This window comes from Erithacus rubecula, assembly GCF_903797595.1.
Source record: "Erithacus rubecula genome assembly, chromosome: 6".
Classification (NCBI taxonomy): Eukaryota; Metazoa; Chordata; class Aves; order Passeriformes; family Muscicapidae; genus Erithacus; species Erithacus rubecula.
The window spans coordinates 6,868,034-6,883,168 of NC_136688.1; the positions used below are offsets into that span (position 1 = coordinate 6,868,034).

Consider the following 15,135-nt stretch of genomic DNA (forward strand, 5'->3'; position numbering starts at 1 on the left):
AAGGGGCCTCTAAATTACTCTATTGTTCATGGGATTTGTAGAATAGCAGCCAGAACTAACATGAAACTGAACAATAGCAACACTGTACTCCTTCTCAAGAAAAAGGAAAAATGCAGTCTCTGGCAAAACCTTGGGCAGCTACATGACAATTGACTCCTTTTAGAAGATTTTCTAATTGTTTTCTATTTTTTAAATAAACAAACTTTCATGTTAAGCATTTGAAACTTTTTCCTTGTTTGAAAATAAGTTAAATTTGAAGAGAGATTATTTTGTTTGAACTGATAAAAGTTTATTGACAAAAGTATGTAAATGGAGGAGAATAATATGAGCAACTGTGCCTGACAAAATAGGTTAAGTTTTCCAGAAAATGCTTTTTAGTCTTACAAAAATAATGCCATCTTTACACAGAAGAAACACATTAATTATGTGGTGAGTTTGACTGAAGTCTTTTCAGATTTCAGAAAAACCTGTCATGAGTAAACAATAGTGAGGAAGATGATTCTTCAGCAGGCAAGTGTTACAAATAGAGCAGAAAGAAAGAGGTATGCAGACAAAATCAGAATTTTCCACAGGGTTGCAGCTCTCAGCTGTCCTGATGGGAACAGAGAGATGTTACCACTCAAGGTTTTTTTGAAAAAGTGAATAAGCCCTCAAGGTACTGAGTGAAGGCAGTGGACACCTGAACTCCACAGGGGTCAGGGAGCAGTCTCCAAATGGCAAGGACTTTGCTGATTCTTCAACAGGAGGAAGCACATTCAGCAAGATCTCTGCTACATTTCTAATAATAATTTAAAAAAACAAAAATCTAAGAATATATCCATACTTCTTTAGTGAAAGACACTCTACCTCAAATGTACCTGAGAATCACTTCAAAATACTTAAAGTCTGAGATCCTGGTGTCAATAAACCTCTCTACCAAAACCATATTTTAATGATTTAATTTTCAGCAATCTTTTTGATTATTGCTCACACCCACCTATACCATTTAAATCTGAATTTAAACAGCTACAATATTTTATTAATAATGAGAAAAGTGAACAAATTAAAAAGGTGATCAAAGGATAAATGAAGAAGGCAATTAAGTATGAGAAGCAAGAAAAGTACTGCCACATGAAAGGGGTTCTCAGATGAGCTTGCAAACAATAGAAGTATAAATCATAAAAAAAAATTGAAATCAGCTGGTTTTAGTGAATGAAAGCTGCAGCTGAACAGGTGTTGGACACAAAAGACATCTCTATTAGAGCCATGTCAGATTATTAACTGCACATAAGCTCCAAAGGCATTTGCACATAAAGAATAGCTAAGGGTCACAAACCAAGATATCATACTGGTACTGCCTAAGGAATTGGTTATTTTAAAATATTTTTCAAAATAAATTCTTTTTAAGTGGTCTCAAATGAAAGGAACAATCTTAGAGACCTCAGTATCGTGTGAAATGATGGAAAGGAACACTTCACTCCTGTAATTTTTAGCCTATATAGGCAAGAGAAACAAAAAATGACAAAAGGAACAATTCATGAACGTTCATCTGGTGTTTGAGGCAGAATCCAGAAATTCCATCTGAGTGCACTACCCAGCATGTTGGTAACTATAAGTATGATGCTTTCAAAAAAGAGAAATAGATAGTATTTGAGGAGAAATGGTTGTGAGATGGTGATAACAGTGCAAGTGAGGAAACAGACAAAATTTTGTCCAGGATGTCAGACCAAGAGATTGCCTTGATGCAGATGTAACAGAGCAGTGAGACAGCACCTGCCAATAGTTTGTAAAAAATGTCACCGTCCATTTCCACACATGCTGGGTTTGAACTCTCAGTAGCTTTCTCTTATACTGAGCTATGCAAGTCCTTCAGCTGCCATTCACTCTAAAGGGGAGCATTCATCAGGGGAAAGGCCTAGAGAAAACTAGAAAGGATCACAGTTGTGAACTGCCACACATCCATCATCTGCAACACTGACCAAAAGCATATTCTTGACTCAATAAAGGGTTCCCAATGTTTGCTAGCTCAAAGATAAAGCCACAGCAACCACAGCACAGAGACTTCTATGCAAGGGTTTAACAATGGTCTTGATAATAAGCAACTTCCAAGCCAGTATGGGCTCCTATAGGATATCCTGAAGCATCTGGAAATTGTCCTCCTTTATCTGACTTACCTGTGATGTTGTTTTGTTCCAGGCTCTGCCTTGTAATGAAGTGTCCTGTCTTCTTCCAGCTCATCTGGCTACTTTTGGGAAAGGAGATGTACTGGGTTGGAGGAGATTTGTGTTTGTTTTCTTGTTTTCTGGTGAGCAGTAGCTTTCGTGGCATGTGCAATATTATTGATTAGCTCAGTGGTATTTCATATATTGTCCAGGAGAGCTCACTTTGGAGTTCTTACTTAGTGGCCTGTAACCTGTTTTTCTTCTGTCTTTTTTTCAAATGAAAGATATTTTCCTGTAATAAGAAACCTACAATCTGGTATATCATCATGAGATCAATGAGTTGGTCCAGCTACTCCTTGTTTTAAAACAGTGGCAAACAGAATTCATCAGTTAGCACATACCAAACAAGTAAATGACATCTTAGTCATTTCAAAAGAAGAGTCTGATCTTGCAAAATTTTCTGGTTTGAGAGAAATTGTGCTTGGTAAGTAAAAAGCATGTAAAACCCCACCTGAACAAGTGCCTCCCATTTGTCTCCAGACAGAAATTCATCTCCCCTGATCTGAACTGAGAGTCAGATGTCAGGGTGTTTAGACAGCTGTCTCAGAGAAATCATCAGCACTGTTTTTCCATAGCCACTAGATAAAAAAAGGCAGCCCACAGTATTATGTATACTGTCTGTCTTGGGCAGTCATCCTCAAAGAGAAAGCACTGCCCACTTCTCTCTGTGGTCTACAGAAACTACCTAAATTGCAGGTCTGATCTGTGCTTGCAGAACTGAATTTCAACCAGTTCGCAATTCCCCCCTAGACAAAGAACATGATAATTTCTTCTACTGATAGGATAAAACTTTAAAATCATTGATTTGTGTTAATTGCTTCTCTGGAAAAAAAAAGTTTGTTATCCTTAGTTTTGTATTTATATTTATTTTATGTGTTGGAGCACTACACATCTAACTCAACAAGATCCTGGAAATCATGGGTTATTTTTGGCTCTTTATTTCAGTACTAGCAAAGTGATTTATAAAAGTCCAAAGAATAATACCAAATAATATTAAATAATACTTCCCTAGGTCATTTGGGCCCATAATTATCCTTTTTTTTCTGGATCCTTTTAGATATACATTCTTGATTTATCATAATCTTTTTCTCACCTGATGAGCATATATAGCACATATATTATTAGGTTTATCCTTTCAGAACTACTCAAAAAAGAAGATTTCTACAATATGATGTATTAAAAAATAAATAAATCAGACTAAGTAGATCACTTAGAATACATATGCATTATTAGGTCACATTCTAAATGTTGTGAGGAACATGGACCAAAGCTGGTTAAAACTCAGCAGTAATCCAGAAAGCCTGAAGAGGGGATGAGCAGTGATTTGCAACACAGGTGATCACAACAGTGATAGGTGAGGCACTGTATTACATACACCTCCTTCTTCACATCATTTAAGACTTTTGATCCTTTATAATTTCTTTCCAAAGCAAATTACCCTCCTTACCTTCTACCTTTTTTTTTTTTTTTTTTTTTTTTTTTTTTTTTTTTTTTTTTTACCACTGGTATCCCATAGGTTTCTTTGGGTACTAGGTACACTTTAATTATTAAGAGAAAAAAGTCAGCAATTGACTGCTGAAAATGAAAGAGAAAAATCTTTGATTTTCCAGGATTTGGTTTGTAGGTCTAGTGGGTTTCTTCGATTTCTCTCATTCAATGGTTATTTCGCTGACAACTGATCAATTCATAAACTCTTTTCAGCAGATCTGCTTGTAAAAGTACCAAAATATGAAAGCTGATATACCAATGCTTTCATTAAGTTTTTTTTGAGGATATGTTGGTCCTTCCCCTTATTGTAAGAATGATAAATATTTCTTTCTCTTCTAGGTGATCCTTATTACATCTACTTAACTAGATATCTTTGTTACTAAATTTCTCAGCAAAAACTTTTTCAATATAATAATTAGAAGGACCAGACCTTGGAATGTAACCCTCTTCTGTTACATAGCTAGTAATTATATAAATAGACTCCCAATAAGAAGAAATTTGTCACAGCTGGAAAAAGAGAAACAGATGCAAGGGCAAGCTAGAAAATGGAGATAAGGGCCTCCACAAAGCACAGAAGTATCTAGAATAGATGACCCTGTGTTTTTCTTTAGCTTGTCAAGGGCTGAAATTATTCACCCACCTTCCCACCAGTTCTGCACTTCCAACTCCAATTAACAAACTCATTCTGGACCTGTATTTCAATGCTTAATGTCATCTTCCTTCCAACTGTCCTTGAAAATGAGAACACTGGGGAATAATTTACAGTGTCTAGAGTCCTTCTTTAAATATATTAAATACAAATTTAAACTGAAGATCAAAGCAGATTCCTGAAAATACAAAAGGCAAGGTTATTTTGACAGTTCATTGCTGTTATTTAAAAGGAGATAGTCAACACAAAAATTTGGAACTAGCCAAATGAGAGACCAGAAGCATTCTTGAGCAAAGGCAAAAATCCTACAAATTAAGTAATCTTCTGGATATTAACAGGCAGCCCCAAAAAATAGTGAAGGAATGCAATTTACAAAGACACTATTTTATTCTTTGTAGATACAAATACTATTTTAAACTGAAAAGGTCAGACAAGTAACATTCCACATAAGTGATTCATGTACCAAGTTCACAATAAACTGAGAATAACCAAACTTTATTCTATGAATGAAACATCTGGGCCCTGAATATCTGTAAACAGTTTGAAATTAAAGCTGAAATTTGAAGACATTGTCCAAAGTTGCTGGAGTGTAAATCAAAATTACAAAGAATCCTGCAGCTCACTGTGTGCTTGTTAAGCATTTCTAATCTCATACAAAACTGAAAATGTTCAGAAGAATTTAAGTGAAATGACATTTTTAACAAGTTTCACATTCATTTTCCAGGAAGATTAAACCAATACCTAACCAACATTCAGTCTCTATAGGTCAATGAGTCAACATAAATGACCTGATTTGTGACTGTATTACACATATTCTCCACTCCCTCTCCTACCTGTATATGTATATACACAGGGTGTCCAAGGATTAAGCCATTGCAATACATAATTTAGTGAAAATGTCTTGATATGAAATGTTCTACTTCATACTACATTTGAAAGCAAAAATGCTTATTCTGGCTTCAACTGTCCTTTTTTGTTTGTTTGTTTTGTTCAAAAGCTGAAGGGTCAAACATTTAGGATCAAGAACTCATTCAGAATCCAGAATTCTCATTCAGAAGTAATGGAAAAATAACTCAATCATTTTAATGTTCAATTATTTCCAAGTGAATCAAGAGGTAAAGTTAGAGGCATGTTTATTTTCTCATAAACTTTAGCAGTGCACAGCTCTAGGTGAAAAAATCATGGTTTTGAGGACACTTATGTGACACAAGAGGTCTGCTGAAATGGCTCTTTCAAGGTATCTTTTCTGCTGCAAATGTGAGTTTCACCTAAATGTACTTTTCTTTTGTAATATCAACAGCCACATCTGTAATATGAACATATTTAAATAGAAAATTTGGGCCTAGAATTATGGACCCATATTTGTACATTGGGAGTATCTGTAGTAAATTCAATTAATGTGGGTTCACATTACTGTATTTGAGAGCAAATTAGTTGTTATCAACTGCTCACTTAATATTTGATTGATCTGTTAGAAATTACATTTAAACATTATGAATCATTTTCACTGTGCATGTGTAGAAAATTTCTTTAAATGAGATTTTAAATTTACCTACTATGGGATAAACCCTACTCTTCTAGAAACTCATCTCTCTGGTGTTAACTGAAGGTGACAGAATGAAGTTCTATACAGAAATTCACTACAGAATTTGATGTGTTTTATCAGAGATTGCCATGCTATCAGAATGACAGCAACAGGATTTTATTTGGAATCAGGTTTTTTTTTATGAAATTCATTAATTTATTGATTAGAGCAAGACATCCACATGTATTTCTGCTTAGTGTAGAAAGTGTTAAAGTCCATCACTAATACGTTTTTAAAGCTTTACAGTACCATACATTTTAACAATAAGAAGCTGTCTCAAAGTAAGCAAAAAAAGCAGAATTCATCTCTGAGCTTACTAGAACATCTGATTCAACACTTTTCTTCAAATAGCTGCTCATGACAGAGGTTATTGTATGCTTTGTAAGGTTTTCAAATCCAGTCAAGATAGAGCTTATTAAATGAAGGGCTCACAAGAAAGACATTAAGGCAGAGATTTCTTAACCTATACAGTCAAGGGAGGAAAATGTAGCCACCACTGTCTCACTGCTTGAAGCAGGAGAGATTTCTCATATGCAGAAAATGGGGAAGGCAATCACAGCTTCAAATATCCTGGTGCCTTTTATCTAAACACCATGTAACACTAAAGAAACATTAATGAATTAAGCTGCTTAATGTATCTACAAAGTATAGTGAGGAAGGAAAGGGGCGGGGGGAGTTGGCAGATATCCTAGGACCCTGAAATTACTGATCATAAAATGATCCAAAGCAATGTTTGGGAGCCATGAGGAAAAAATTACATCTTTTTTCATAATCTTCTGAGTGCTTTGTGAAAAGCTAAGGAAAGAAAAACTACCAAGATATGGTTGAGTAATTTTCAATATATGTGGTTTGTCAATGAAAAGTAAAAGCAAGAATTAAGAACATTAATGAAAAAAATAAAACCCAATTTCAAAATCACGTCTGTTATCCATTTCTCAACTTCCAGAGCTCCCAAGAGTCCAATTTAAGTTTGAAAAATTTAGAACTTGTTAGAAACCCAGAAAAATGAAAATTCAAGTTACAATTAATTAAACTCTTCAGATTATTTAGCATAGGTGTGAATAACTTTTCACAAAAACAGTAGCTTGAATGTTAAAAACATCTCTGGACATTAGCACTTCCAGTTCTTGCGTGGCTTGGAAAGGAAAGAAAGTTATCACGGTGTAATTATTTTATATCATAGGTGGAAAATCTCATATTATGAGATAAAACACACACCATCAAAGATTTTTCTATAACTCTTAATTTCTTTAGGAAATTTCAGTCAATGTAAATAAAGAGGTTTCTGGTAGTGAGTATCCTCTGATGGAAATCATCTTGACACAGCCTAAGAACCTAATCGAGCATAATTTGAAGCCAGCATCTGAACACTTTTTTGGAAATTTTTCTTCAGTTACATAATTCTATTAAAAAATAACAACAGTTAAGAACTAGACTCAGACTGTAACATCCCTTTCATTTCAAAATATATACTTGCAGCTTTTAGGATTATTTTTCTCCTAATACAGATGAGTCTAAAACATTTATTAAAAAACCTACAAAATGTCCTAGCTATAGCAAAATATCAGTCATAAAACATTATTAGAAGCATTTAACATCAGAGCAACAAATTCTTGGCTTCATTACCTTAATTCAACTATATTAAACAAAACATTTTGTTAGATGGCAATGATAAGGTCTTGTGTGTCTTGGCAGGAAAATAAAATACAAAATTACCTTTGCAAACCACAGTAACAAGTTTTCTCATTCTGTTCCTTTGCTCTGACAAACCACACATTCATGGGTTTAGAATAAATAAGTCATAAATAACAATAGGACTAAACCAAAATAAAATTGTACATGTGTTATCTTACTGTATACCTAACAACTTCATTATTGTTCAAAGGTTTTTGGCTCCCATTTATACAAAGCTCTCTTCCATATTTGTGCATAGCAGAAAAGAATCCACCAGTCTGGGCTTTACCAGCTGCTGAAAATCTGAATCTTCCAGTCCATCAGGACTCATGACTGCTAGTCTCCTCAAGGCAGCCTAGAAAAACACAACAGCATCATTGCAATGCAGACAGGTTTGGCAAAGCCTTCATTGCAGGAATCCATTATAACCACATCCAAATAACAGCCAGAACTCAAAACTGAACTGTGCAGGTCTAAGAATTCTGCTACCTGGGTAATCTCTCCTTACTGTCTTCATCTGTCAGGTGAATCTTCCCTCACACAAAGTTATTAAATGACAATTATTTTTAGATGTGAGCAGCAGGTCTAAGTACAGCACAAGCCCTCAGTATCAATACTTATCAGAGCTTGAAGCAGCTTATGTCTCAAGGACAATATTTTTGCAACATTTTTCTCAGAAAACATCTTCAGCAGTTACAAAAATATCAGGAGAAGCAGAACTTCTGAGACAGGAAGGTAGGTAATGTCTCAAACAATAGGCATGGATTCAAGGAATGTGCAGCAACAACTTCAGTGAGACAGAAAAATCATAGTCTGGTTTGCTGCCATTGCTCTGTGGTCTCTGCTCTTACCACACAATATTAACAAGTCTTCTTGGGATGTAGGAAGAATAATCACAGCATTTTCTATGCTCACATTTATACTTTCTTCATCCTGAATAAGACCGACTTACATGAACAAGGTGCAATAACCTAGCTTTGCTTTTACATTTAAAATAGCATTAATATCATAAAGCACTGTCAAACAATATTCTTCAGTTTCCATTCACCAGAGCTTGTGCTTCATCTCTAGATCACCCATGTCCCCAGAGCCCTTTCACAGAATGCTCAGTGAAATCATTCAGTAGATGGGATCTTTCTCCTGACCAGAGAAAGTGTTAAGATTCTGTTGCCCACTGGGCACTATATTGTCTTGGTAAGGCTTTTCCCCTTTTTGGATGCTTTACATAAATATTTTCATATGTATGGGTGAGTGCAGATAAAGGAATGCTACCCCCATGACTCAAGGCTAATTTCAACAAACACAGAACTTCACTGAATGGAATTTAGCAATTAATGAATCCCTAAATTCCAAAGTGTTCCAAGAAAATTTTTTTGGAATGTGAAGATGAAGCCATTTTTCCTTATGTGCTTAAATCTTCAATCTGAGGATGAATATATAATTGACAGTGTACAGAATTATGTTTAAGGGGAAAAGCAGGAGACCCTGACATGAATTTAAAACATTATTGCAATACTTATGCATTTTGAAATCTAAAGGGATGCTTTTTCCTTAATTTTCCAGTATAAGCATGAAAGGAAAATAAAAATGTACATACCAGACATGCCACTAAAACAGAATCACTGTTATTTCTTTCTGTTGGTGATCTGCAAAGTTTAATCAGGCGAGGAATACCTGAGTGCACAAAAGAGTATCAGGAGAAATAATTTAGAAAAACAACTTCTTATTTTGTGATATTTTTTAGATGCATCATGTTTATCTTTTTTTTTAGTAGATATGATCTGTAATGCAAAGATGATATGCAAACACTTAAGGGACTTTCCATGGAGCTATGCAGTTCAGAGCACTCATAATTAATAGTTGTAAAGCATAAACAAATAAATTGGGTTTACTTGCTGCTGCAGTTTCAGAGTGGAAATTGTGACCTCCATTTCTTCCCCACCAATCCTCCCACACACCCTTGAAAAACTCCTAGTCAAAGAGCACGTTCCCTCCCATTGGATCCATCACATCTGGAACTACAGGGGTCCCAGTTTTCTGTGCCATGGCAGATCCTGCATGAGGGTAGGATCAGGAGCAGTGTCAGTTGGCACAGTAAGGCACAGCTACATGTTGAGTGGATGCTGCACCTCAGGTTCCTCTGGGAAACCAGCCAGAGGTTCATTTAGCTCCATCTCCTCAGTCATCCCTTGGACAGACTCTATAGGGAATATCTTTCAGAAAGTTTACCAAGTGAGGCTAAACATTAAAAAGAGCTTCTCCAAGACTGGCAGTTCCTCCCCCTTATTTAGCAGGAGCCACATCCTTACAGCTGAGCTTTACAGCTGCATCTGCCACCTCAGGGTCTCGGCTGAGCCGCGCCAGGGTAACCGCAGATTTCTGCTGCACCCGCTCACAGGCTGCAACCTCTGCTGCATTTCCTGAGGAGGATTTTTCAGAGAGCATCTCCATTAACAGTTCAACACCTAAAAGAATACAAGAGGTGTTGTTATCCACTCTCCAACAAAATAAAAAAAAATCAGTGCAAAAAAAGCAAAGGGAAAAGGAAAGCTGTTAATACAGACCAGCCACTGCCCAAAAAGGGAATGGAGAATACATCAATGTAGGTGCAATTTTGACATCAGCACCCAAGCATATCTGATCTATACATAACTTTGTCCTCACCAGGAAGCTACAGAACTTCTGGAACTAGAAAGCATAGTAACTCTTTCCTCTTCTAAAAGTTGGTATTTTAAATTTCATAGATTTATTTCAGTCAACCAAATGTAATTCCTTATCTTCTTCTAAATTGACCTGAAGGTAATCACTACCTTAAAAACCTGTAGTTTCAAGTCCCTAAATGAAGTTTCACTCTCAATTAAAGTAATGTGGTTTTTTTTGTTTAGATATTTTTATGCAAGCCTTTAAAAATTTCCTTCTCAAAGTGTTTAAGGGTATTTTAGACTCAGGAATCCTTTAATGAAGGAAATTATTAAATCTTGTTTCTTAAAGTTTACTTCATGACTAACTCTTGACTCCAGAAGAGACAATGTCATCCATGTTGAAGTGGCTTCATTAATTTATTATTGCCTGTAGGAGTTTATATTCTTCTTGTAGCAACACAAAAAAAAAAAAAGATGATTTCTCTTTTCTAGATTACTTTAAGTGTAAAGACAATTATGTGCTATTAGACTCCATATGCTATTAGGAATTTAGATTACATTAGGTAGCATCAGAGGATTTTAACTGTTAGTACATTTGCATAAATAATTCAGAGAATTATCATCAGAACCATGCAGCTAGATAGTAATCAGTCAACATACAAAAAAGTCAGAGTTGAGAAAAAAGTGCCTAAATTCTCCAGCATTCAAAGACCATTCTCAGAATGTGACACTTACTTATTATAACATTAGGCAGACACAAAAAAAGATTTTACGCACAGGTTAAGTGCTAACCCCTCTCAAAAGCCAGGGGGAAAATGCTTCTTGTGAAATTCCAGGATGGAGTGTATACACAAATTTTACTAGGTCTCACTATCCCTGACAATCCACTGCAGGGTCTACCATGAGTTGGGCCTCCTTGGCCTAGTAAAACAATGTATGTGAATTTTCACTGTAATTTAATGTTAAAAAAAAAAAAAAAAAGAAAATTGCTTGCCCTTGAATTTATTGGTAGATGCATTAATAAGGCATTTACATCTTACCATATTAGCTGTATTACCACAATACAAGTTACTGAAACACTTTTTACTGCTTTGCTTTGCATCTAGGAGTAAGACACGCACAGAGAACACCAGCAACGTGGTCACAAATGCAAAGTTTCCTAAAACAGTGGCATTTTATTTCAGTTATATAGAACTCATTTTGCACCCTGCAGCAATGCACAATATCCTGCAGAGATAGGATGCAAAATGAATCTTTATATGTGAAGTCTTTCTCCTTTACCTTGTAAGTACTACATTCCCTTCTACTCAGACCCTCCAAAAATTAAAAAAACCCCATAATTCAGCTAAAATACATACCATTTCCTTGAATGATTTCTGAAGCACACTGGTCCAACACAGACATGTTTGCCAGTATTGTTACCACCTGTTGTCAAATAGAGAAGGACATATGGAGTCTAGTCCTACAATTCAGTAATATCAAATATCACTTTGGTTCATAAAATAAATATGGCAGAAGCAAGGCAAATATTTGGGAGTGCTGTCATTGCACTGAATTGGTTCAGGTGAAATGCTAAGAAATCCTTACAAGAGATTTGGAGTTTTGAGCTTTGATTCAAGGGAATATTAAAGGAATATTTTTCAGTTTTGTTGAAGTCAAAAACTGTGTGGATATCAAGGCACTGTCTCAAAAGCAACTGGACTTAAAATTCCATTTATACCTTTCAAGAGACAAAGACCATGTTTAGGGTTTGTACCAACACATTCCGTGTTGATATCTGCACAAACACATTCTGAGATCTTGATTTACAGAATTTCTTATCCCAAATAGCTTTAACTGTTTTTGAGATTAGGTGTAATTTAACTTGCTTAAAGTGATGCAGCAAGCCACTGACAGAGACTGAACATTGTGGAGCTGCTGGCTTTCAGTCAGCCATTCCCTTCATTGATATCTTTCTCACACATCCTGTAAGACATTCTTGTCAATCCTTCAAATAGTTGGCTTTTTGCATGCAGGCACATCCCAATATTAACAGCATATGTGAGAGACCAAATAATAAATGCTAGAGATCATAAGAATTCAAAACAGAAATAATATTTTTTCTTAAGAGGTTTTAAATTTAATCTAATTCAGGAAAACTGACCAGCCTCAAAAATAATGGACAATTTTGGAACTGGTTATGAGCTTTTTAACAGTACACTGTCAGTTTAGAAACCAGCAAACTTCTTAGATGTAAGGAGACATGAGATCAAATCACCATTCTGATCTCACTTTGCCATTTTAAAAACAAGGATGACTCATTTCTGATGCTGTGACATAAAGGTCTTCCACTTTTGAAGGTAGTGTTACAGTGTCATCTCTCTGAATAAATATACTTACTTAGCATGCAAATGAGTTGCTGAAACTCTACAGAGTGACAGGTAGAAATATGGTAACTCAGTGTATGTCTATGTATTTATTCCATATTAATTATTAACTGTGTTGCAGGCAGAGTGTATATGTTTTCTCATTCTAAATTATATCCCGTTAATGAAAATTGCTTCCTCTGTGCAGAATCTGTACCCCATGTGGCTCTCTAAGCCACAGATGAAGAATTCAATTAACCACAATTTGAATACATGCCAATTATTCCACTCTTCAAGTTATTTTGTCTAATAAGTATTTTCATACATAAAAATAGTTTGTGTGCATCTTTTAACACCAAAAAAATTATTTGAGGTTATGGTTATACTTCCTTTGTGTTGATTATGTGGGCCCTGTATTTTGCAATATTTATGGACTGCTCTGAAGGGTTTGTATGTAACCTTATCCAGAGAGGTGGAAAAAAGACCCTTATGATCAATGACCATCAGGTTTCAGCTATATTAACTTTTACAATTTTAGTAGGATTTGAATGGTAGTTAAGCCACAGATTAGCTCACTACACATGGATAGATTTTTTTCTTTCCCCTAGAAAATTCATTTCCTGTGATGTAAATAATGCAACAAATAGTATAATGTAAAAAATTATAATAGGCAAACAGAACAAAGAGTTGACTTTAAATGCTCTATTTCCCCTATATTCTCCTATTTTAAAGTTCATGCAACTTACATGAAAATTTCGTCTATAACACAAACCAAAGTTCAACAAAGTTTCCTATTAAGGATGAACACTCTAGAGCAAAACACAAACAAATGTAGACTCAATTTGCTACAGAAAGTAACACTTCTTTGAGTGCTGGTATTAAAGAAGTCTCATCTCTTTTGGATTTAGAGTTGATCAAAAAACATAAATAGATGTTTTCCAGTAGGTTCTCTCCCACTAGATATTTTTTTTTCTTTTTGTCTAATGATACAGAGGCTTACACTGCTGTCTTCATCTTTGCTTCTTTTCCCATTATCTGGCTCCAAATTTCAAAAAGCCTTAGGCAATTTCAAAAATAACTACAAAGTCCTGTTGAATCAGCAAACCATTTCAGATGTTATTGTGAGACATGGAGCACATAAACAGATATAGACAAAAACCACAGCCTAAACCTCATTCTGTAGGTCAAAATTACTGGAAAAGAATAGATACCAAAGCCTCTTTCAGAACTGAAATTACTTTGAAAAAATTTAAAGACTTGAAGATATTTAACATGGAATCTCTACTGTTCAATTGCAATCTTTAACATCAATTTCATTAATTGCTCAAGTAATTGATCCTGTAAAAGAACACACTCCGTGATCACAAAGTACTGGCATCTGACACAATTTATGACTCTTGGAATTATTTTGGATTCCTAAGTCATGCAATGAACTTGTGGTCAACTCAAAGTGCAAGAAAGAAGACATCTGAAGACAGGATACATGAGTTCTGGTCATCTGTCATTGCCTTCCTATCATGGAGAAGGAATATGCTGAAACCACACACCAATTCTTGACCTGTGGGATTTGTAGATGTGCTATTAATAAAATTTTGTCAGGGAATCCAGCATAATTCCCTACCCCAGCATCTGTATATCTGCTAAAAAGATCTGCTTTGGAGGTGGATCTTAATCCATGCATTTCCAATATCTTTGTTTCAGCAGTGCTCTCCAATACACTGACACACTGTTCCACACCCCTTTCTCTATCCAAATCCATCCAAAATTGCAGGTTTCTCACTAGAGCAGAGCCTGATAAACCTGGTGGCTGCAGCTTGTGAACCGGCAGCCCTAAATCCACTGTACTAATGAAGACCACAGAAAAATGGATTTGCTCAACAAATAATCAGCACAGAATCATAGAATGGTTTGGAAGGGACCATAGAGATCATCTAATTCCAATCCCTGCCATAGGTAGAGACACTTCCTACTTGATCAGGTTGCTCAGATTCCATTCAGCCTGGCAATAGACACTTCCAGGGATGGGGCATCCACAGCTTCTCTTGACAATCTCTGCCAGTGCCTCACCTCCCGTGCAACAAAGAATTTCTCCCTAATATCTAATCCAAACCTGCTCTCTTTCAGTTTGAGGCCATTGCCCTTGTCCTGTCACTCCATGTCCTTGTAAAAAAGTCCTTCTCCACCTTCCCTGTTGGCTCCTTCAGGGCCTGGAAGGTCTGAGATGTTTATTGGATCAGAGGGAAGCTGGATGGATGATTCAGGTCAGTGTCATGAGTGGCACTGCTAAAAACAAGCAGAGGAACAGCCCTGCAGGGTTCAACACCTGCCTGTTATGGTGTGCCCAGCTCCACACACCTAAACCACGGGGCACTGAGACACAGGAAAAGGTGAAACATCAGCAAATGAATTCTCAGACCAGCTCATGCTTTAGCACCTTCTGAAGGGGCACCGACTTAGCAAAATATCAGCATGCAGAGATTTCACTGGGACTAGTAAGATTTTTCACAAGAGTAAGAGATTAGAGTAGGCAACTTTTTTTTTTTGTCAGAAC

General features: G+C 35.9%; 1 protein-coding gene across 8 annotated transcripts in view; it reads right to left on the reverse strand.

The window, feature by feature from the left end:
* Window positions 1–4,706: 4,706 nt before the first annotated feature.
* Window positions 4,707–15,135, reverse strand: part of INSC (INSC spindle orientation adaptor protein) — a 122,775-nt gene continuing 112,346 nt past the window's right edge. For 7 of the 8 annotated variants that reach the window (XM_079308062.1, XM_079308064.1, XM_079308063.1 and 4 more), the window contains 4 exons: window positions 11,598–11,664; window positions 9,907–10,062; window positions 9,195–9,271; window positions 6,099–7,952 (listed from right to left, as the gene is read on the reverse strand). In XM_079308062.1, the coding sequence (XP_079164188.1) occupies window positions 7,824–7,952; window positions 9,195–9,271; window positions 9,907–10,062; window positions 11,598–11,664 (429 nt within the window). In that variant the 3' untranslated portion in view covers window positions 6,099–7,823. Of the gene's footprint in view, window positions 7,953–9,194; window positions 9,272–9,906; window positions 10,063–11,597; window positions 11,665–15,135 lie in introns of all 8 variants that reach the window. The other variant, XM_079308061.1, reaches the window with a different exon arrangement.